At 30.7% G+C, this 23907-nt stretch overlaps 5 protein-coding genes across 5 annotated transcripts; 2 read left to right on the top strand and 3 right to left on the bottom strand.

The window, feature by feature from the left end:
• Positions 1-1306: 1306 nt before the first annotated feature.
• On the bottom strand, positions 1307-5849 carry LOC143193594 (uncharacterized). Its single transcript, XM_076399912.1, has 5 exons — positions 5295-5849; positions 4919-5093; positions 4411-4770; positions 3402-4333; positions 1307-1831 (listed from the first exon to the last, which is right to left on the bottom strand). Exons 1-5 carry the CDS (start codon positions 5353-5355, stop codon positions 1719-1721), a joined length of 1641 nt encoding a protein of 546 aa, XP_076256027.1. The 5' UTR covers positions 5356-5849; the 3' UTR covers positions 1307-1718.
• On the top strand, positions 5806-7885 carry Wdfy2 (WD repeat and FYVE domain containing 2). The gene is made up of 6 exons (XM_076399913.1): positions 5806-5963; positions 6335-6682; positions 6769-7015; positions 7084-7247; positions 7299-7466; positions 7565-7885. The coding sequence occupies exons 1-6, from the start codon at positions 5806-5808 to the stop codon at positions 7698-7700; spliced, it is 1221 nt and encodes a 406-aa protein (XP_076256028.1). The 3' UTR covers positions 7701-7885.
• Positions 7886-7936: 51 nt separating this feature from the next.
• Positions 7937-8549, bottom strand: LOC143193598 (reactive oxygen species modulator 1). The gene is made up of 3 exons (XM_076399917.1): positions 8395-8549; positions 8204-8337; positions 7937-8152 (listed from the first exon to the last, which is right to left on the bottom strand). Exons 2-3 carry the CDS (start codon positions 8335-8337, stop codon positions 8044-8046), a joined length of 243 nt encoding a protein of 80 aa, XP_076256032.1. The 5' UTR covers positions 8395-8549; the 3' UTR covers positions 7937-8043.
• Positions 8550-8611: 62 nt separating this feature from the next.
• LOC143193596 (sperm-associated antigen 7) lies at positions 8612-10072 on the top strand. The gene is made up of 5 exons (XM_076399914.1): positions 8612-8811; positions 8945-9101; positions 9153-9324; positions 9376-9535; positions 9638-10072. The coding sequence occupies exons 1-5, from the start codon at positions 8733-8735 to the stop codon at positions 9739-9741; spliced, it is 672 nt and encodes a 223-aa protein (XP_076256029.1). The 5' UTR covers positions 8612-8732; the 3' UTR covers positions 9742-10072.
• LOC143193597 (uncharacterized) lies at positions 10055-11055 on the bottom strand. The gene is made up of 3 exons (XM_076399915.1): positions 10925-11055; positions 10688-10856; positions 10055-10369 (listed from the first exon to the last, which is right to left on the bottom strand). The coding sequence occupies exons 1-3, from the start codon at positions 11022-11024 to the stop codon at positions 10243-10245; spliced, it is 396 nt and encodes a 131-aa protein (XP_076256030.1). The 5' UTR covers positions 11025-11055; the 3' UTR covers positions 10055-10242.
• Positions 11056-23907: the final 12852 nt, after the last annotated feature.

Below are 23907 nucleotides of genomic sequence, written 5' to 3'. Positions count from 1 at the left end.
TATTTAATTTATTCATTGATTAGTGGAAATCTCGTGGTATAACAATTAGATATCTTCCTCCCATTTAGCCCTCGTGCCCCATTACGGTTACGAGTGCTATTACTCCAACCAGAACATTGTTTCAGAGGATCAGCTCAAACCAAACCAACACAAAAAAATGTTAGAGTAGAAATATAATAGAGAGAAAATGTCATATTGTTAGAGTAGCATCTGTTGTACATGTCATCTTGATTTAAATTGTTTTGTTCTTACTAATTGAGCATATATATAAAGGGTTTTATATCTATTTATTGATGTAATAGTACTTTTAACATAAAATATTCTTTTTTAATCAATATAATTAACCTAAATTCTTAAAACTACTTTTGAATTTATGAATTCCATCTCTGAAGAAAAATTCAGGTGTAATTCCATGGGCGTTGTAATCCCTGAAAATGATTTATTATGGAGACATTTTTTGAGATATATGAAGTTCGAAACCAAATGAAATTAAACCTGGCAAATAACGTAGATGCTGTAATATATGCAATGATTCTTGAAAAAAAATTTAAAAATTATCAAAGAAATTTATATAATCTAAATCCATTTTATTATTTATTTATTCTATGATAGGTATTAGCAAATGCATGTATTTATTATTAAATGTATTGCACTATACTAATTTAGATATAATCAAGAATAGCATTAACAATTTGTCAATTTCTGGACTCTGGAGGACTCTTTTAGGACTGGATTCTTGTGTTCATTCTGGATGTCGATGAATTCAATTCAGCAATTTTAATTATGGCACGCTTAGAAATAGCTTAGTCCAATTCTGAATATTTGGCTTAAATATACATAGGTTTGCCGGCGCAGTGTTAATCGCGGGTTCAAATTCTGCTGGGACATGGATGTACTTTATATTTGTGATTGTAACTATAATGCCTTTATGGGCAATAGTGGAAAATCCAGCCAGGACCATACCAGTCATACCTGTAACCAGATTGACTAAGACCGAATGTCTTCTAGGATTGTCTCTGTCTTAGTCGTCAGCCAGTCGGTAAGCTTAATGCCGAGGACCGCGGTTCGCAACTTACGTTAAACAATAGGTCTCGTCCAGATTAACAGAAAAGATTTGTTGGTAAAAATGAGACTGAAATACATATATAATAATGCACAAAAGTTTTCTGTAGATAGTCGGAGATTAGGCCATCATAGAACAGTTGAATTCTGCATGCGGCAAAACGGATGCTGATGAATTAGCATTTATTAACAGTCCAAACCGTTTATAATGAAGCTGTTGCCATTTCAAAAGAATATGTCATTATTTCCACCAAAAAGAAATGTTTATTTTCAATTATTCTGATGTACACGCCATTTTTTAAAACTGTATTTTAAATAAATAAAATCTATCTAAATTCTATAAAATATTCCAGATTGGTAATAAAAAAATACAATAATAAAAGTATGTTTAATGATCTGTTGATGAAACAGCCTAAGAACATTTAAAAAATTACCTATATTGTTTCTTATTTACACATATACAATTTCAAAAATATTTACATCAATTGAGCGATGGTTTGAAACCACGAAAATTAAAAACATTTACAAAATCACAAATATCCACTTTAGTATTACCAAAGAAGTTTTTTTACAAATTAAATAAATAACACATCCATCTAACGGACTAGTGGATGTCCTTTAATCTAATAAGCTATCTTCCCGTTCTCTAGTCTCAATTAAACAATCTCCCCATCTTGGAAAATTTCGCATCCTTCTAGCATATCATCAGTACCTCTATCATTATCATCTATAACACTATATGAATCTATTTCCATTTCATTTACAATATCTAAAAAATAATAAGAAAATATCACTATTTAAATAAATTACTAACCCAAATTATTTGTAATTAAAGGGGGAAAACCTTATAATTTAAAAAAAATTATTTTTAAAATTATTTTATGTTATATTATCTGATTTTGTAGTATACCGGAAGAGAAGTTATTGCATATATCCAGAGCCATAAAGTTATTTCATAACGCTACTTTGCTGCTTCCTGCGATATCAAAATTATTTGAGAAACTGATGTTAATACGAATTAAACCATGTACAGAAATACCAGATATCCAGTTTGGATTTCGAAATCACTGGACAATTGACCAAGTGCACAGAGTAAGTAGTGCAGTAGAATAGCACACACAGTTGTTTCGAAAGAAAATTTAGTCTCCCACGAAGGGCCATTCTCAACAGTCAAACCTATTTCGGCTGTAGTTCTATAAGGTAGTCTTGAGACCACTTCTGTATCTGCTCTATATTGCTGATATTCTAACAACAAAAGAAACAACCCTTAGAACATTTTCCGACGACACAGTTATCATAGCAAAAGATGTACTAAGATGTCTAAGGCTGTAGAAAAAGTATAAGTAGCAGTCGACAAGATTTACAAATGGACGAGGGACTGAAAAATACAGCTTAATAGCTCCAAATCTGTCCATGTTAATTTTGCGTTGCGGGGATATGACAAAAATCTAATTATATCACTTGACGGATACCCGATTCCTCAAGCAAAATCAGATCGATGTTAGGTCAAATTGGAAACATCATGTTAGACAAAAAGCAGAACAGATTATACTCAAAGTCAAGCAACTGTACTGATACTCGGAAGATAGTATCAACTTGACCTAAAATCAAAGAGTCAGTTTATCAGTCAATCATAAAGCTAATTTGGACCTATGGGGTGCAAATATGGGGTTGCACTTAAATATCAAACCAACTAGTAATCCAATGCACCCAAAACAACTACAATTAATTGCCAATGTGTATCACTACGTAACCAAGGAACCGCTGCACGATGATCTTGAAATTAAATGGATATACGAAATGATACAAGGTATCGCATTAAAACATTCAATAAGGTTGCTAAATCACAGCAACATGGAAGCACTGCAGCTACTGGGCAACACCCAGAAAATGAGAACTTTTTCACAAACACGAACTTGTTTAAGTGTATTCTTAACTTTAGCTTAAGTAGTTTAGTTTTATTTTAATTTGGGAAATATATATACTGATGTATTAATCTCGTGCTCGCCTTGCTTGTATATTAATGCAAGTACGAAAGAAGAGTAGTAATAAATTAATGTGTAAATTATGATTGTACTAAGTAGATTAATGTAAGATGTAATTAATTTTAAAAAATATTGTAAATCAAAAACGTATTGATAAGACTGAATGAAATTTTTGAAATCTTATTATTCAATACCGTGCAACTCTAAAAACAGAGTCGCCATTTTATTTACCACATATTTTACACTTATAATGTTCTTTTAAACTGAGGATTGTCACTTGTCACAGGATTTGTCACCTTTAAGAAATAATTAACATAAATAGAATGCCATATTTAATACAAAAAATTTACTCACTGCAGTCTTCATCTGTATCAGTTACTTCATTACTTTCCGAATTTGAATCATTATCTAATTCGGGTAAATTGCTATCATTACCATCTTCTAGCTCGTCTAATTGATCATCACAGTGGGTTTCTTTCAATGAAGAACTAATAGTTCCTTTATCTTCGCCAGTATTAAGTACTTGAATTGGTTCGTTTCCAACATTAGAATTAATTGTAATCACTGCTTTTTTAACCAGCACATCTTGCTGGATGTTAGGTAAAGTTATGTGTTTATCATATACTTTCCCACTATATGGTACAACCTTCAATCCTTTGGAATTCAACATGTGGAGTTGTGACAGTGGTATTACCTTTTTTCCTGACGTACTCTTCAGCGTCACTAACTTAGGAGATAGATTTTGATTATTTCCTACACTGGAAACTTGTAAAGTTGTAGGAAACTGACTACTTCCCACAATTTTAAATTTTTCTAAATTGAACTTAGACAACTTATTCAAAGGAACAGAGAGTGTTTTTTGTGTACTGACAGATTGGGCAGTTGACACAACTATTAATTTTTGACCTTTATTAATTGTTTTTGGAGAATTAATTTTTATAACAGTTTCTGCAGAATGCTCAGTATCTTCTGCTGTACTACTTGAAGATTTTATAGTATTGTTTAGTTTAATACTGATATTTCGTGGGGAGGGAGCCTGATTTTCATTTACCATAGCAGAGTCAGAAATATGATCTCTGCTAAAACTTTCATCTAATACTGGATCTGACTCTAAAGTAGATACACTTATGCTCTGAACATTAACTTTCTGCAAAACATTATTCGATGGAGTTGAATTTATTTGTACCTTTAAACTAGGAGTACTTAAAGTTGTCTGTTTTACAGCTTCTTGATTCTCAATTTCATCTGAATCTTTATGCTTCTGCTTAGAAGGTTTTGATGCTTGTCTAAAAATTTAGCAATACATTCATTATACATATTACATATACATTTTTAGAATGTTTCTTAACATATTTATACTAACCGATATATTTGTTGAATTTTACTCAATTTATTTGCTCCTAATAAATGTTGAGCTAAGCTACTATTTTCACCAATATGACTTTTTCTTTTCTTAAAATCATCCTTAGGAACTTCAGGCACCCGAAAGGTTTGAGATTTCCCTACTAATTCATTGCTTGAACCAGGTGACAATGATGTGGCAGATCGTTTACGTTCTGTATTAGCTGGTAATGGAAGTTGTTTATTATATTGTAATGCAGCTTCAGATGCATCATCTGCTATTATTGTATATGGGGTCTGAGGTGGCACTCTTGGTAACAAAGGAACTAATCTTCTACCTTCTTGAGCCCAATCTTCTAATGAGGATAGCTGTCCTGTAATACTTTAAGAAGAAAATATGTCTTAGTTAAATTAATAAGTATATAAATTAACATAACAAAAATGATTTAAAATATTTCATTGGTCAAGATTTACTAAATTGTAAATGTAAAAAATAAAGTATATATATATTCTTTTTCACAGATACTCACTGATATGCAATAGTATTTAATCTTTCGTCACTAATAGCCCTTCTAATTTCTGCTTTGTGCCTATCTGTTGAAATATTTAAAGCTATACAAGTCTCCTTAAGTAATCTTTTTTTTTCTTGATTCAGGTTTCCTTGAGCCCTTAATGCAGATACTAATGACGAATACGCCTCTAGTTCTAAAAACAGAGCCAAAAGTGGGCAAAATAAAAAACAATAATTTCAAAGCTATATGAAAATTTGGTTAGTTTAATAATTCAAGGCTTTAATATGAAATTAAAATTAAATATTAAGGACATATTAGAATAATAAAGTTATATACTTCTAAACATAGCTATATATTAATAAACATGTAATCAAATTATATTAATTATTTATACCTAAATGTCTTAAACTTTGAATAGATTCTTCCTCAGTCATATCCAATAGAATTGGCCACATTTTATAAATATGTGATGCCAATATTCCTGTAGACCTAAAATATTTAAAGCATAATACTAATTCTAATGATATATAATAAATAATTAATTTATAAATCTCATCTTCAAATTATTAAAAACATATAACAACATTAAGGTTAGAAACAAATCAACTTGACAGCAAATAAGACCGTTCGATTTTAAATTTGAAAAAATACAAAACTCTTATTTGAAATAATATCGAAAAAGAAAATTTATAACTTAAAACTAGTAATATATTTCAAATTGTACTTCTATATATAATCACATATATAAAGTTTAAAAAAATTAATTTATTAATTTGCTACAGAATCTAATGCAATCCTCTTATTAATGCCGTTAAGCCAAGTTTGAATTAAGAAGAATGCTATAATCGTCAGAATGATGTTGACAGACAAAAGTTGAAAAGGATTTAGAAAATCGGGTGTTGAAAATGGCAGCAGAAATTAAACCGGCCACCCAAACCAATGATAGATTTTGTACAACGAAAAAGCCCGTTCTGCTAGCTAAATTAGATGGGTGCAGTGATGAGATAAATGCTGCGGTGATTATTCCAGGGGAAGACGGTGTTATCAGTGTATCCGACGATAAGTGAGTCAAACATCTTGTTTTGTTTATTAATTAATGCGTTTATAGAGATGGCTTTTCTGTTATAAATACGATATAATAACATATATATTAATTGTACCGTTGTTAAATATATTTCCAAAGATTTCCGAAAATATTGATTATATGATATGTTAACTTGATTTTAGATTGGTCTAATTTTATATTTAAAATGGTCAATGGTGATATGTCGGATAAATAAAATGGATTAAGTGGGATGCATGTTATAATAAATAAATATTATCATTTGACCTAAGGAAATAAATCAGTCTCATTTTTATAAAAATAGATGATATTCAATTTGTCATAAAAATTAAAACAATTTAACATACTGAAAAGAAATAACTGTATTTTAGGACTGTAAGAGTATGGTTGAAAAGAGATTCTGGGCAATATTGGCCTAGTATATGTCAATATATGCCCAGTGGTGCAACTTCGGTGTATTATACTGTAGAAACAAGACAATTATTCATTGGTCAGGAAAATGGAACTGTTTCAGAATTTTCTCTTGCATCTGATTTTAACAGGATGATGCCTGTTCGAGAATATTTGGCTCATCAAGCAAGAGTAACAGATATAATATTTTCAATAAATTGTGAATGGGTTTTAAGTGTTGGAAGAGATAAAGTGTTTTCATACAATTGCACTCAAACAGGGCGAAATGTTGGTATATATAATGCTGAAGCATGGTGCACTGCTTTACAGTATCCTTTTTAATAACATTTTAAAGTACATTGTTAGGTAAAATGTATATGTTTAATAGGAAAATGGATCCTTAACAATAATCTAGATTTGATGCACAATCAAAACATGCCTTTGTTGGAGATTATTCTGGTCAAATAACCATGTTAAAGTTGGATAATAATGGACCCACAGTGATAACAACATTGAAGGGGCATTCAGGTTCTATTAGGTCTTTAACATGGGATGTAGCAAGAAAAATGCTTTTTAGTGGGTCCTTTGATCATACTGTAATTGTTTGGGATATTGGAGGTCAGCAAGGAAACGCCTATGAACTGCAAGGTCATCATAATAAGGTAAACTGTTTATATTTTAGGTAAATTATTATCTCTTATATAAAGGCATTTACATAATGAATTATTAGGTGTCATCATTACATTATTCTGATTCGACCGAACAATTAGTTAGTGCTGGAGAAGATGGAGTTTTAGTGTTCTGGGATATGAACCAACCAAGACAGGAAACTCCTGAATGGAAAGAATCTGATGTGTGTCAGTTGTGTGGCAGACCATTCTTTTGGAATTTAAGGTCAGTATATGCCAAAAATTAGTAAAAATACTAATAAAATATCGTTTACAGAGCAATGATGGATCAGCGTCAACTTGGTTTACGTCAACACCATTGTCGTTATTGTGGAAAAGCTATTTGTGAAAAATGTTCTCAAGCTAGATTGACTATACCAAAAATGGGTTATGAGTTTGCTGTACGAGTTTGCGAATATTGTCACAACATTTTAAAAGATAAAGAGTGAGTGTTCCAACTACTTAAAAAAATAATTTAACATAGGTTCTAATGTTCTTTATATAATTGTTTCATCTATTATCAAATAATTTTAATATTTACAGGCGACCATCTTTGGCAACGTTTCACGATGCTAAACACAACATTACATCAATGAATGTTGATGAAACTTCAAAGAAGTTAGTGACTGTTGGTCAAGATAGAGTCATCAAGATATGGGAGATTTCTGCCTTGCTTTAATTAACTCTTTAACTTATTAAAAGAAATTGTGATTCACTGTAATGAACCAATTATCATGAATTGTTCTCAATTATCATTTAACATTTTATTTAATGTTATATTTATACTGTATAGGTTACGTTTAATGTTATATATGTATAGTTTTTAAAAATTATTGTTAAATTACACATTCTATAAATTCAAAATGTTGTTTCTTTTTTGTAGATATGGATAAATGCTAGTGAAATATAAGTATATTTAAACCAACAAAAAATTTATTTATTAAAAACCATGTAGGAAATAAGTAAATATCTACAGAGACAAGTAATTTAAAGCTTCTTACTAAAATATATATTTAAGAATGCTAACACCTAAGTCCCGAACCAATAGCTAGAAAAGTTCCAAATGACCCTCCTCCTTGCAACATTACTTTTCCAACAGTGTTTACTAAATCCTTCCCCCGTAGACCAGTCCTATAATAAGAAAATTAAGAAATGTTCTTGTTCAAAATATATTTTTGCTACCTTAATGCTGAAAAGCCCCCAAACAATGCTCCACTAGCCATTCCCACACAAAAGCCAAGGAAAAATCCCATTTTCATCTTATCAAAACAGGAAGGTCCTTGTTGAGAATATACACCACTAGGAACAGCAGGCATCTATTAATTATGACAAAAATGCATAAAATAAGATAAGTTTTATTAACTAAGTGTTACCTTAAATATCTTTTAATAACCAAATTAAAAATAATCAGAGTATTTTCATAACAAAATAAAATTTTTAATTAAATATTGTTTGACGTTTAATGTTAATCTTCCAAATAACCTCCCTAAAATATTTGATTTGGATATCTAAAATGTCGTTTATGACATAACCTTTATATCTAAGTTTCTTCTTTACACTTATTGAAATCTCATCCCTATAACTATTTTCTGTTGTAATTTTGACAATAATAAAAAGAAGAGAGGTAAACTTCAATTACAAATGGCCCTTAAAAAATTAATTTTCTAGATATATTGTTTTATTGCCAGTATTTTAATCGTTATATCGAAATATGGATTTACTTGGGTCAATTATGCAGTCAATGGATAAGCCTCCATCATTAAGCGAAAAGGAAAGGTTGTTATTAAAAAGTAAGATAAATATATACGAATGTATGTTAGATCATGTGAATTTTTCTTTTAATTTATTATATTTATTATATATATTTATGTAGATTAGATATTTATATATTAATAAGGAAATAAATTATATATGTTTACTTAGAGAAAAAAGCTGAAATTGAAAAGAAACAAAAGGAGGAAAAGGACCGTTTGCAAAGATTTAAAGATAGAGTTGAATCTAAACTTCTTAGTCATTTCAAAGATCCAAAAAATGTTATGTTAAAGTTTGATATTATGGATCAGATACAAAGGAGCATAGTGTAAGTTGTATATATATATGCTTAGTGCTTTAAATTAATTTGATATTACAGACATGAGGTTGCTGAGTCTCAAGATTTATTATCTTATGCATTTGGTATTGACGGTGTAGATAGATATATTAGAGTCTATAGAAAGGAAAATGCTCCTTGTGAAGATGAACTAGCTGCTAGAAGACGTGGTGAACCTTGGAATGAGGAGATTAGACAAAAACTTATTAAAAGTGTAAGTATACAATAATCTAATTACTATATAATGATTTGTATTTATTTATAGAGAGAAATTCAAAAACTTGAAGCTCAGGAATCAGACTATACAGAAAGACAGAAAGTAGTTCCTAGTAGTAATTATAAAGATAAATATGCTCACATAATAGGACAAGAAGCAGCATTAGAGGCAGCTAGAAAAACTGAAACGAATAAATCATATGGATTTGGTAAATATATTGGATAATATATTTATTGTTTAATAATATTAATAATAATTAATAATAATATTTATTGTTTAATAAGTAATGGATATATGTACTTTTTTATAGTACCTAGTGAAAACAAGAAGGATGTCAGGTCTATAGAGCAAACAATGGCTGATATTAGAGCTAAACGTCGCAAATTAAATGAAGAAAAGGAAACTTCAAATTAAAATTCAATATCGTAGTATTTTAGAATTATGTGATAATTAGTAGGCTTATGCAATGTATTAACCTTTTTACTTTCTTTTAATGATCACTGTATTATATTTGTTTGAATTGTTATATAAAAACATCAAAATCCCTGTTGGTGAAATTAAAGTTTAATTATTTCTTTTTTCAGAAAATGTATAATTATTTTTATAAGTTTTACATTAATTTGCTAATTTGGAAGTCAATTTTTGAGTGGTTGGAGTTATTAAATATATTACAATTTAGTTTATATTGTGATCAGGACTGTTTTTAAATGTAATTTTTATGACAAAATAAATTATTAAAGCATAATGTTTTATTATTAACAATATTAGAGATAAAAAATTTATAAAAATGTACATTTATATTATTTATAATGTAGATACATTTTAAGGGCTAAAAATGTTGGTTAGTACAATGAGCATCATATATTTAAATAGCAGAACAGTATATATTTTTGCATTAAACATTATGTTTGGGCATTAAAAAATAAAAACTTCCCTGCAAATTACACCTCTAGAAGTGGTAATGGCTATATGTCCTGTACGGCATTTTGTGGCTACTGAAAAGATATGAGCCACCTTCTTGATTGTTTTTACATTTACGTCGCTACAAAATTAAAATAATATGTTAGAAATTATATATATATATATATATATATATATGCACCCTAGTGTATGTTAAAATAGGAAAGTGACGATTGATTGTTTGCAAAGGTACCAATTTTAATAAAAATATAAAGCTCCTGGCAAATATAGCTTTGTTGTGACAAATAGATAGATTTATAGGTTATAGCAGGCATATTACATCGAATGTGTTCAGCAAAATATAACTATACATTTTATCAGAATCCTTTATGATTGAATACTATCCTCTGACATCTACTTTTATACTATATTTAACTGCCTAATTGTACACCATACGCACCTATGGCCAGGGTCAGAAGGGCTTGTGTTTAAGTTACTAAATATTCTATTCAAATCATAATTCCTTTTATCTTCAGGAAACAATTGATATTTGTTATTATGGATGTCGCGTCTATTTCTCCATAAGACACCTTTTGGAGGAACACGTTTACTGTTTACTACTGCATCCCCTACCAAGAGGAATAATAAAATAATTTTAGGTAATTGCAAAAACATTACTAAGTATGTCTAAAAATACCAATATATAAAATAACTACGTTCTTGTTCACTCTTTTTGGTGCGTGAGATAATAGTGTCTTATCGCACATAATAATACTTGTTCCATACGAGTTAATCATTAACTATTTTAGTGTTATAATTTTAATAACTAAAATTCTATTTTGACCAATGTTTATTTGAATTTAAGAACTACGTTAATATTTTTTTTTTGTAAATCCATAGCCATATACAGAGTTGGGCACTATATATGAATTACTTGTGATAAAAATAAAAATACATATTTTGTATTTGTATTTCATTTACTTCTTTTTTAAGAGGTAAATGAAATGCATTTTTATGCAATTTGTAATTTATATTTCAAATACCTGACCTTGATGTGATATGTGATTAATATTTTAAATACTTAGTTTCAAAATAGCATTGGGAACTATCGACTGAAAATAGTAGAAACAGTCGATAGTCGCAAAACGGTCGAACTAGTCGATAGTAAAAAAACTAGCGACTGAAAATAGTAATTACTATTTCAGTCAAATGCACACTTCAACTATTTTTCTGCAGACGATAATACGGAAATGTATGAATTCCTTCCCATATTAATTTTGAGAGAGGAAAGGATGGAGATAATTATTTGATTTGCTGTGCTGTAAAGATCAGCTAATTTTATATAATTTTAAATTTAATTTTTAAGTGGCAGTGTGAAAAAAGGGATGGAATAATGATCCAATTGAATATATTTAATTATATTAAATAGAAATATATTTAATTGTATTTTAATATTTGGGATTTATATTTTCATTCCAACCTGCTCTTCCAATATTTTTTCAGCCGTGCCAAAAGTAAGAGAGAGATGTGCATGTTTCCTTTTTTGGAATAATTGCTCTAATTTATTACCTTAAAATTAAAAGTTTCATTTTGAATGATGTACGTTTTTATATTTTATATATTTAACTTGATTATAAAGAGAAATTGAATAACGATCACTAAATATTTGTATCGTACTTCCTCAATCAATCTTTATCAATATTTAACCATTGCATTCTTTTTAAATACAATAATAATTTTACTTATCGTTAAAAAGAAATTATTTGTTATTAAGAATATTATTGTTCCTTGAAATTTGAATGAAAGAAGTTTTTATATTAAAAACTCTTCAAGAAACATTGAGAAACATAGAAAATCGAAAAATTCAATTAAAAAACAGGTCCAATAGTTTCCACGTTATAAAAATCTAACAAAATTATTCATTACGTCAGGCATACTGAAAATGGCACCCGAAATAAATAAAATATAAAAATAGAGTAATAGAGATGCAACTCAATAGGGGACTCTGGCGCAAAGTTTGGCTTTGCCCAACATCCAGAGGGCGCCATAATGGGTCATTCAAATAACTTGATTGGTCAATTTAAATTTCCATTATAGGCACATGTATGAAAATATTTTACTATGAAGACATTTCATTGGCTCATTAGTAATGTTTAGCACGGGACAGCCTTAACGTCATGTTTAATTGACCAATGAAATTTAAATAGAAAACAATTTTTTTCTGAAATAAATTAAATATAAATATCCTGCTGGGTCAATTTTGTGTATATGTTACAAAATTATGTTATTATTTTTGTATTGTTTGGGCTCGGTTGTTGTCCACGCCGGGAATTAAACCCGCGACCTCCGCGTTTTAGCTGAGCGCTCTAACTATTACACCGTAGAAGCAGTTGCCTACAATTTTTCTAATAACCTCTGTTAGGGTGACGAATATACTGACCCACACCGAATATATTCAGGTGCTCCACAGGACAGTGTTCTTAGCCCACTGTTATATCTATTGTAGACAGCTGACCTATCGACCTGAAGAAACACTACTGTTGCAACATATGCTGACTATACAGAGGTTTTATTATTACAAGATGATCCTATATCAGCCACAAGAAACCTCCAACTTCATCTTAACAATGTCGAATTCTGGTTGAAAACGTGGCTATTCAAAGCAAATGAGACAAAATCTACCCATGCGACATTCATGCTTTGTAGAAGAACATGTCCGTCAGTAAAATTTAATAATCATGAACTTCTGCAAGTAGATAACGTTATATATCTGAGAAATGCATTTCGATTGACGTTTGACATGGAAAAAACATATAGCGACAAAATGCTAACAGTTTTGGGTTAAACTAAACCAATACATTTGGTGATAGGGCGTAAATCTAAATTATCAATAGATAATAAGGTTTTACTGTATAAGTCAATACTTAGACCCATTTGGACCTATGGTATTGAACTGTGAGGTACTACTAGCAAGTCTAACATAGATATCCTCCAGACGTTCCACAATAAAATGTAAAGTGTTACAAGTGATCGTCGAAGCCCCATATTACGTGTCCAACAAACTGATTAAGCGCGATATCCTTGTAGTACCCATAACGAGTGTGATTCGGAGTGTTAGTGCGTGGTACTCTGAAAGACTATTAGTGCATTCCTAGTGCACTCGCCAAATAGTTAAATGTGCGCAATGACATTGAAGTGCGTAGGTTCAAACGCAAATTACCATACGAACTGATTAATAGACACATGGAGTGAGATTTAATAATCTCTAGAATAAGCAAGAATAGTTTTTAGAACAAGTTAGGATACTACTTTAAAATATGTTATATAATAGTATCTAGAATAAGATTTAGATTATAAGTTGTACAGTAGATCACTTACTGAAGTGATCTTCTACATTAGGATGGTTATATTATATAACTGAAATCATATAATAATACTTATTGCCCACGGGCAGATTGTTGACGTTCTAGGAGATTAATAAAAATAATTTAATGATAACCCCTGATAGATAGTTCAATATATTTATTACGTTCATGTCGATACGTATAGTAACATTAAATATAATGGTATCTTCGTAAAAATAAAGCAGATATAAGTTTAAAATACCAATTGTAAACATTTATGTTTAATACTATGCCTTTAATTGGTATTATAATTTATTATAAATATCCTCTTAAATAAGACTGGTATCAAAAATAAGTGATTTTAACAACATGCACCATGCATGAATATATAGAGGTCAGTTAAAAATACTTTATTTTTTGATAGCTAAAACAGTGGAATTCATATATAGTTTGCATTTAAATAAATGAGTTTTATTTTATTTCGACACGTCATTTAAATATACACAATAGTTATATTCCTAAGAATAAGAAATCATTCCTATAGTGAGGTCTAGGGATATCGATATATCGATCGATAGGGATATTTCGATATATCGATATTTTTAAAATTATCGCAGAAGAAAATTTCGATACTCTCCTTCGAAAGCATTGGCTTTTAATGTCGATATTTTACTTTACAACCAAAATTACGATACTCTCATTTGCAACTATTGATACTTCTTTGAAGAAATATCGATCCAAAAAAAATTCGGAAAAAAATGTGAGCGATATTTTTTGAGAAAAATATCGATATATAATATAAGACTTTTTCTTCAAATGCGGCCGTTTTTTGGGGAATTCCTTCAAACGGTCCAATAACGCTATGTAATAGTCGCTGTTGATGGTCCTTCCTTTTTCAAGGTAGTCAATGAAAATTATTCCATGCGCATCCCGAAATACAGACGCCATAACCTTGTCAGCCAACTGCTGCGTTTTACTTCGCTTTGGACCACTGCTGCGAATCATCAACTCGTCGTTGTTTTTGATCAAAAGTGAGCTCGGCACCCACTTTGGACAGAGCTTTCTCATACCCAAATATTTGTGAATGATATGATGTACACATTCAGTTGTTATCTTTAGAGTGCCTGCTATTTCATTTAATTTCAATTTACGGTCATTCAGAATCATTTTGTAGATTTTTTAAATGTTTTCTTCGGTAACAACCTCTTTTAGGCGTCCACTGCGTTCACCGTCTTCGGTGCTCATTTCACCACGTCTACATTTAGCATACCAATCCTTGATGGTTGATATTCCTGCGGCAGTCTCCGGAAACTCAGTATCAAGTCAAGATTTTGCTTCAACTGTATTTTTTCCCTTCAAAAAGCAATATTTTATCAACAGGCGAAATTCCTTTTTATCAATTTTTTTCATAATAACAAAAGTTGCTTCCCTCAAAATGCTATTATTCGCAAACTAATGATGTGACAGCTGTCAAATTTATACACGCATTTTTTGAGGGTTAGGGCTAACTAAAAACATAAACATATGGATTTAATTCTAGTAGCGCCAACTATGTGTCAGGCCGGGGACTTTTCAAATGAACTTTTATATATTATTGTTTATTGGTATTGTATTAATGTATTAATTCTTTGGGTGAGCCAATAGTTATGCATAGTAGATCCATACTGGCTTAAAATTTGTATTTATAATGGCAATTTGTTGTGTAGAAACAGCTTGGATAGTCATCCAAGTAACATTTTTTGGTATAAAGTTCTACCCATTCTTCTTAACATGGTTTTTCCACTTGCGCTTACAGTGCCATACCCCGGTAGTTTGTTATTTTTGTATACGAAATTATGCTAGAGCCAATTATCACCGGCAGGTCTGTAGGTTGTTACTTTTAGTGAGGGACTAAAAGAGGGATATAGTCACATATGAATGACATATGTGCGTTCTGTTATTTAATTTTGCTTGCCGTTTCTTAGGTCAATCAGTATAGTTATTGACGGACATTTAAAATTCGTTGAAAATGCTGAAGACATTCTACATACAACAGTTTCAATAGTTTCAATATCTATGACCTATATTTATGAGTAATTATCATATGGCTTAAAGAGTCTCTAAAACAAACTTGGTAAATTTATCGTAATTATATTAGTGGCCATAATCTGCATATAACCGAGATAATTTCTCACGTCATCGGCCTTACCAATATTTCTTTCTATATACTTTTCAATATACATTACTTAATATAGCTATGATTATTACTGATACATTTTATTTCGATATTTCATTATATAATTATATTGACATCTTCTGGTACGTGTTTTAGAAACACGATCAATATTAGTTCCTTACTATTAATTTTCTTGGTCGATTTTATTGCTGAAGGCGCATATAAAAAATAAAATTTCAATATTCAAATTCAAATAATATTGTATGGATAGATTTTTCAACTTACGCCACAAAATAGGTATGAGCGAACATTATATTGGTTAAGAAATTTGAGATTGAATGCTATTTGATTATGACAATTTTTCGCATAATTGTTGTCAGTACTATGGTGAGAAGCAAAAGAGGAATGACATCTCCTTGACTTGTTAATATTAAAAATATGTGTCTTCTATTTAGGTAAAAATGATTTGTTATTCTGTAGCCTCACTAAAGCTCAAGAATGGCTGAACCAATTTGGCTAATTTTTGTTTTGAAATATTTATGGAAGTTGGGAGAAGGTTTATGTGCTGAGAAAATATAAACTAATTGCAAGGAAAATGGTATTACAACAATTTTGTTTTTCTAAAGGAATGGTTTTATCTAACAATAGTTTTATTGTTACAGAGCATCGGCATTTTTGTTGGTTGTTCAAATATTTATTGTTGAATACTGATTAAAACTAACGACTACTATTGTCAAACTGCGATTAAAACCACATCTGATGCTTTTTCAAGAGATTACTTTTAGGCTGCAAGAGCTTCCTTTATCCAAATTAATAATGCCAAGGAGAAAACGACCTGAGCTAGGTTGTCAAAGTGCGACAAGCCAGTTGAGAGAGTTGTTTTGTTGTACGTCACAATTCCGTTTGAGAGAAACTGGAAATAAAGTGGATAGGTAGTTTAGAAATCAACTAGTTAGTACACATCAAAAATAACAACAGCGAGCGCAATATCATGAAATTGAGCGAATCCGCAAACGTAGTGGTCCTGTGGTCCAGGAACGAGCAGCATTCCACTACGATTCGAAAATAAATTATGGTGCCAACAAATCAGTTACAATCGGGAAAATGACAATTGTTTGTCAATATTGTAAGTTATTAAAATACAGCGGTGAATCGACTTGGTAACGTTATATTGATGAAAAAGTAAAATTGTCACAATCTCCTTAGCTTCTAAGATGGGAAATATAATAGTATAATATAAAAAATAGTTGTATCCAACCGAAGTGGTTTGACGCAAAGTATATTCAACTAATTTATCACTTACTACAAGTTCTGTTACAGTGAACAGTGAAGCAAACTATTGTTTAAAAACTAACATACATACGGTTCTTCATTAGAACAACAACTTAGCCAACTTATTCAAAATGGCATTCGACTTGATGTCTAATAGCCAAAATATCGTCATCAAATTTGGCAAGTTCGGTTCCAACCTTCGTAGGGCGAAGACGTATTTTCAAAACGCTCCAAGCTCTAGAAAGATACCTTTCTTTAAAAAAAACCGGTATTTTATTACGGTTATTTAACTGAGTGTTAAAAACGCATAACAGATGAGGTTATCCATCTCTCAGTTGACCTAAAGTGTAGTGAGTACGTGTTTACGTGACCAGACAAGAAGACTGCATCTCATTTTTATTAGCGTTTTGCAATTATTTTCCTTTATTTTACAATAGCTCTTTTGAAATTCATTTATAGTATTTTTGGTTAAAAACTAATGCAAAAAAATATACATGAGTGAAAAATGAAGTGCGTGAAATAATGTATTGTTTATAATATTATGTATTGTGTATGTATTAACAATCTAAAAATGGCAAACCATAGCGATTCAACCAAATCACCTGCACACTATGATATAAGATTAGAACAATCAGCAATACCGCAAACCCCATAAAAAGAATGGACTACAGTCATTAACAAAAAACGATTGAGAAGCGCAGAAGAAGAAGTCGCGAGGAAACAAACAAGGATCAGTGACTATTGACTACAGAAACCAATAGAGACATAAAACAGCTTTAGCAAAGAAATTGAAGAGAATATACAACCAATCCCTGAAAAATTTGTTCCCAAACCACCACCAATAACAGTCTCTAAGGTAGGAGTAATAAAACACATCCATGACCTATTGAAAACCATCACTACGAACTACACAATTAAAACAGTGAGCTATGAAACAATAAAAATCCAATTGTTTGAAGCGGAGCACTTTAAAGTTCTGGCAAAATAATTAGATGAAAGAAACACCCAGTACTATATATTCAGACCAAAATCTGAGAGAACATTTAAATGTGTGTTAAAAGGATTACATCACGGCACGGACTTTAACACCATCAAGATAGCTCTAGCTGAACAAGGCCACGAGGTCGTAAATGTTCACAATATACGATATCTCACGACAAAAAAACCTCTGCCTATGTTCTATATTGATTTAAAACCTAATTCAAATAATAAGGCGGTGTATGAAATCACCAAATTAGAAAATAATATTATTAAATGCCAACCACCACATACAAAATGAATTATACCACAATGCATGAAGTGTCAACCGCACGGGCACACAAAGACTTACTGTCGCAAATCATTTAGATGCGTAATATGTGCAGGAGAACACAAAACAGGAAATTGTACTCGTAAAGTTTGTGATGATAAAGTGAAATGTGCTAACTGTAACGGAAATCATCCAACGAACTACAAGGGTTGCTCAAGTTCACAAAAAACTACAGCAGAAACTTTATCCTGCCTTAAGAGAAAAAGGCATCAACAGCAACTACAACAATCCACACCTACCAGTATACACACCAGACCAAGTCAACCAGACCTAACTTATGCCCAAATGGTTGAAAATGGTTCAGCACAAAATCAAGGAACCACATTACAACCTAATGAAACTAGCAGCAATATCTCTAGATTAGAAAAAATGACGGCCAAACTAATGGATCAAATGAGTACGATGCTTGGTCTACTCACAACCGTCGTCAGCAAACTTGCCTAATGCCAGAAACCATTAGCTACAAAATCGCCGTCTGGAATGGCAATGGGCTCCAACAATACGCCAGGGAACTAAAAATGTTCGTAAATGAACAAAATATTGACATTATGATAGTTTCCGAAACACATTTTACGGACAAACATTATTTGAAAATATCCAAATATAAACTTTATCATACAAATCATCCTGATGATAAACCACATGGAGGTACAGCCATAATGAGATGATATAAAGCATTTCGAAAAAGAAAAATTCCGCAACGACTACCTGCAAGCCACCAGTATAACCATAGAGGAAGTCCATGGACCACTAACAATGTCTGCGATTTATTGCCCACCCAAACATAACAAGGTAGAACATTTTCAAGAATTTTTCAGTACGCTAGGTAATAGATTTATAGCCGGAGGAGGTTACAATGCAAAATATTTAATGTGGTGTTCAAGAATAATAACCTCAAAAGGTAGAGAACTGTTAAAAGCAATAAAGACAGATAATTTACAATATATCTCTACTTGTGAATCAACATATTGGCCTTCAGACAGAACTAAAATACCAGATACTATAGATTTCTATATTACAAAAAATATTAATACAATAAAGTGTCATGCAGATGCATGTTTTGACTTGTCTTCTGATCATGCACCAATAATAGTAACACTTTCTTTAAAAATTACCATCAAAGATAAACCCCCTGTGCAATAATAGAACTAACTAATAAACCCTTATTTAGAGAAACCTTAGACCGAAATATCTCTCTAAACTTACCGTTACAAACTGAAATGGATATAGAAATAGCAGCAATAAACCTTACAAAAAATATACAGGAGGCAGCATATTCAGCGACTCCTAACTGTGAAACATTTCCAAGAAAAATACACATATATCATTTACAATACAGAAAAAGAAAGCAGAAAAAGAACGTTACAACGGAATTGCCAACAGCAAAGGACTGAAGAGAATAAAAGAAAATTTAAAAGGGCAATAAAAGAGCTGAAAGAACTAATCCAAAATGAACAAAACCAAGACATTCAAGAATACCTAGAAAACTAGACACCAACTGAGGCTACAGACTATTCGATGTGGAAAGCAACACAAAAGCTTAGGAGACCCCAACAGTATAACCCACCTATTAAAACAAACGAAAATAATTGGGCTAGAAGCAATAAAGAGAAGGCCGACACTTTCTCACATTTAAAAAATGTTTTTAAACCTGTCCAGTCTCAGCTACATGAAGATGACGAAAATAAAATTACTTTGCTTTCTAAATTTTCTTCGCCATTTCAACTGCCTTTACCGCACGAGAAATTAACGGTCAAAAAAGTTAAACAAACAATAATGAGAGAGATTAATATTAAAAAAGCTCCTGTTATGACTTAGTAACTGGTAACATTTTAAAAGAACTATCAGAAAAGGGGATAAAACTATTAACTTTTATATTTAATGTTATGCTACGAATTACTTCCCTAGCATCTAGAAAGTAGCTAAAATATTAATGATTCTTAAACCAGGAAAATACCAGAAGATGTGACTTCCTACCGACCTATAAGTCTATTAACGATAATTTCGAAGGTTTTCGAGAAATTATACATAAAGAAGCTGAACTATATAATAGAAAAAAGAAAGAAAAAAAAATTATTACAGAATATCAGTTTGGCTTTCGCAATAAGCATGGGACTATAGAACAAGTGCATAGACTTGTGAACAAAATATACACTGACCTAAATGCTAAAAGATATTTTTGAAGGCTTTTGGAACTACCCCAAGCAAAGCATGTTAAATATCTTGGTATGCACTTAGATCGACGCCTAATCTGGAAGAAGCACATACTCTCTAAACGGAAACAATGGGACTTAAATTTTGTCAAATGTACTGGCTCATCGGACGCAAATCAAAGTTATCATTAGATAACGAGATATTGCTGTATGAGTCTATACTCAAGTCTATTTGATCATATGGAATCCATCTATGGGATACAGCTAGCAACATAAGAAATACTTATTAGATTGTGGAATCACAAAGAGTAAAAAAAAACAATCTGACGAAACATCTGTTCCGAGGAGATCTAATAAAGTTTAATGTAGGTTATACGAAATTCACGGGATTATTTAGTCAAAAATAAACTAACAAAAAAAGCTTATAAAACAAAAAATAAACAGTTGGCGGCTCTTTCGCACATATATATGGATAGTTTGAAAAGTTAGTGACTTTTTGAAAGGAAAAAATTGAATCTATTTTTAGGATTTAGGGTTCGTTAATATGCCTCTGTGAATCGAAAATATCCGTCAATAATTTCCCAGATAAACGTCTCGGGGTTGTCAGATATTCGTTATTATGCAGTAGTTTTCGCTACTGTTATTTATGATTATTTTTCTGGGTATTCTGTACACAGTTATTCCACAATGAAAATTCGACATGCTTCAAGGTCGTTACATGGAAATAAAGCGTTTTATATCTCAAGAAAAACTTTTTTTAAATTTTTTATTCCTTCCAAATAAAAGGTTTTCTCAATGATCTCAAAATAGGCTTCTCATTTTACCCATATCTCTTACCACGCAGCCTTTTCTTCAGGTTTGGAAACAGGAAAAATAACATAAATCTAATGAATGTGTTGGATAGATTCAGTATAATGAATGGTTAGGCTAGCATTTCAATTTGTACATTTTTCCGAACAACATCGCGTGCTTTCCAACAACTGAAGCCGATCGACAGACACAATTTGGCCATCTTGGATACAAGTTTATCCGCAGAAACCCACTGTTTCGATTGTTCCTTGCTTTATGGTGTTTTGTGACATGTTTGGAAATGTAAATAGTGTAATAACTGCAGAAACTTGTTCGGATTGTAGCTGCACATCGTCTATCACTCTTCTATTTATTATCAATTTTATCGACGAGTTCTGGTGCTACGACCTCTTTTTGGCTACTTGAAACTTCGGCTATTGACATTGATGGTGAAAACCTTTCCTGAAACCTATCCTGGGTTTTGATGATGGTTATGTTTTGCGCAAAAATAATACTTAATCAGCACACGAAAAGTAAATTTTTCCATTTTTGTTAAAATCCGAGAGGGTGCCTGATTCCAATCTTTCGAACGACCTCAAATTGGTGAGTCTATAATAGATGGCAGCTGATGACAACAGTGATATATTTAAGGTGACTGTGCGGGAAATTCAAAAAGTCACTGACTTATTAAATTGCCCTCGTAATATAGGTTTACATTGTAATATATGCATTTATTGTGTTCTAATGTAATATCTAATATTATAATGCTAATTTTTTTTTGCTCCGCTATATTTAAAACAAGATTTCCTTAACAAATATTGAAAAATGAATATAGTGAATAATAATAAATAAGGTTTAATAAATATAAATAAAATTAAAAAGAAAAAAAATAATTGAATATATATAAGCTCGATCTATCAGTAAAAGATACAGTTTTAGATAACACAAAAAATGTGGAGACATTTTTTTGTAGGAACTTGAAAATATCGGTTTAGCGAAAATTTTGCCTTCTCTTATTCAAGATTTTGTGTTACCTTCGGTTATTCCCGTATTGTTGGAACTATTAAAGAATTATGGATTAAAAACGATTAAGATAAGTATGATCGCGTAAAATTCAATTTTCCATTTTTTGAAGACAGAACATATTCATGTATCTGCTTTACCGGAAAGTATATACGGCTGTGAAAGATAAACCCGACATATGCGATTATTTCATCCCAACATAGATTAACCATATTCGTGATTAAGATTAATGTTAAAGTCTGCCCTTTTTGTTTCCAAGATTATTGATGCCTCGCGTGTATAGAGAACAGTTGAATAATTGTCCTTCGTTAAGGACTGATAGTAATTGATATGGTTCTGGAGGCATAGTATACTTCCATTGTACATGCATTGTAGTAGAGGTAATTCTAAAGGTTATTAAGATCTTTCTCTAAATTTTTGTGGTAATACAAATCAAATTAAAGATGAGCTATCTGTAAGGCCGATTTCGAAGATTAAAATAACTAAGCAAAGTAGGATGTACTTTTATTTAAAAAATTTGGTAAATAAATTAATTTTTTAATCACCATGGTGCATTTATTGCAATATATATTTTAGGTGGGAAATATGGACAAAATATAAAGACTATATGAATACATATATGAAGTGAAAATTAAACTAACCACATTCTTTGCATATATGGAATTCGTGGAAAAATGAAAGAAATTCTGAATTATTAACAGTAAATTTGTAAACATTTTAAAGAATTGATAAATATTAAGGTATATAACAATTAATGCTACAAAATATGTGACTATTGAATTTGTATTCTTTGAATCACGTATCAATTATTTCGATTAGTTCATTTAATGATTGTAAATACATTCCAATAATATACATTTCTAAATTGTAAAAAATAAATTATCTAATTACGTTATTTCTTGTTATGATTATTCCCTTTACTCTGTTATGGGAGGCATGAGTATCTTAATAAATTGTGGTCGAATTTCAACCACAGTCCTATCACTAGTGAATATTAATAAAGATACTCAACAAAAGCTATTGTTATGATTCAACATTAGATGTTATAACATTACTTTTTGGTACGAAAATAAATCTGGTTGACCCTATTTTATTTATATTATTTTAAATGGTTATTGTAAATGTTTTTGTAAACACTGGTTTATATTATTTTATATATTACTAGCGACCCGCCCCGGCTTCGCACGGGTGCAATGCTGATACTAAATTAAATACACTACAGAAAAAATATGAACGTTGTATATAAAAACATAGCGACCCGCTCCGACTTTGCCTGGGCATAAAATATATATGCCTATGTCACTCAATGAAAACATGATTAAAATCGATCCAGTATTTTTGGTTCATTCATTACTGCCCTTGGCCTGCACGCATTAAATTTGGAGTAAAACAATTTCTCTTCCCCTGTACTTACTATGAAGATTTCCTGCTATCTTTGGAATATCTAAATTCATACAATTTTTATTACATTACACATTTTTAAACGCAAATTTTAAATTTGTAATATCTCCGAAAATATTTGTTTAATTTACATGCTGTAAGGAACCATATTGATCTATATTAATTGCACACTGTATTTAAGGTACTTAATTCGATAAGGATTAATGCCGTATTGCTTAAAATAGCTTCGTAAAT

This window comes from Rhynchophorus ferrugineus, unplaced genomic scaffold (genome assembly GCF_030347505.1).
Source record: "Rhynchophorus ferrugineus isolate W39M unplaced genomic scaffold, kcgeb_rfMv2 rfM3, whole genome shotgun sequence".
Lineage (NCBI taxonomy): Eukaryota > Metazoa > Arthropoda > Insecta > Coleoptera > Curculionidae > Rhynchophorus > Rhynchophorus ferrugineus.
This window is presented reverse-complemented; position numbering and strand designations above follow the sequence as displayed.

Coding starts and splice junctions, on each gene's coding strand:
- LOC143193597 (XM_076399915.1), bottom strand. CDS start 11,024: ATGATTAACTCGTATGGAACAAGTATTATTATGTGCGATAAGACACTA. Junction 10,857..10,924: donor CGTAGTTATTTTATATATTG/GTATTTTTAGAC, acceptor TCCTCTTGGTAG/GGGATGCAGTAGTAAACAGT. Junction 10,370..10,687: donor CCTTCTGACCCTGGCCATAG/GTGCGTATGGTG, acceptor TTAATTTTGTAG/CGACGTAAATGTAAAAACAA.
- LOC143193598 (XM_076399917.1), bottom strand. CDS start 8,337: ATGCCTGCTGTTCCTAGTGGTGTATATTCTCAACAAGGACCTTCCTGT. Junction 8,153..8,203: donor GGGGGCTTTTCAGCATTAAG/GTAGCAAAAATA, acceptor TTCTTATTATAG/GACTGGTCTACGGGGGAAGG.
- LOC143193596 (XM_076399914.1), top strand. CDS start 8,733: ATGGATTTACTTGGGTCAATTATGCAGTCAATGGATAAGCCTCCATCA. Junction 9,102..9,152: donor CAGATACAAAGGAGCATAGT/GTAAGTTGTATA, acceptor TTGATATTACAG/ACATGAGGTTGCTGAGTCTC. Junction 9,325..9,375: donor GACAAAAACTTATTAAAAGT/GTAAGTATACAA, acceptor ATTTATTTATAG/AGAGAAATTCAAAAACTTGA.
- Wdfy2 (XM_076399913.1), top strand. CDS start 5,806: ATGGCAGCAGAAATTAAACCGGCCACCCAAACCAATGATAGATTTTGT. Junction 6,683..6,768: donor GCATGGTGCACTGCTTTACA/GTATCCTTTTTA, acceptor ACAATAATCTAG/ATTTGATGCACAATCAAAAC. Junction 7,016..7,083: donor TGCAAGGTCATCATAATAAG/GTAAACTGTTTA, acceptor ATGAATTATTAG/GTGTCATCATTACATTATTC.
- LOC143193594 (XM_076399912.1), bottom strand. CDS start 5,355: ATGTGGCCAATTCTATTGGATATGACTGAGGAAGAATCTATTCAAAGT. Junction 5,094..5,294: donor TCAAAGTTTAAGACATTTAG/GTATAAATAATT, acceptor CTCTGTTTTTAG/AACTAGAGGCGTATTCGTCA. Junction 4,771..4,918: donor TTAAATACTATTGCATATCA/GTGAGTATCTGT, acceptor TTCTTCTTAAAG/TATTACAGGACAGCTATCCT.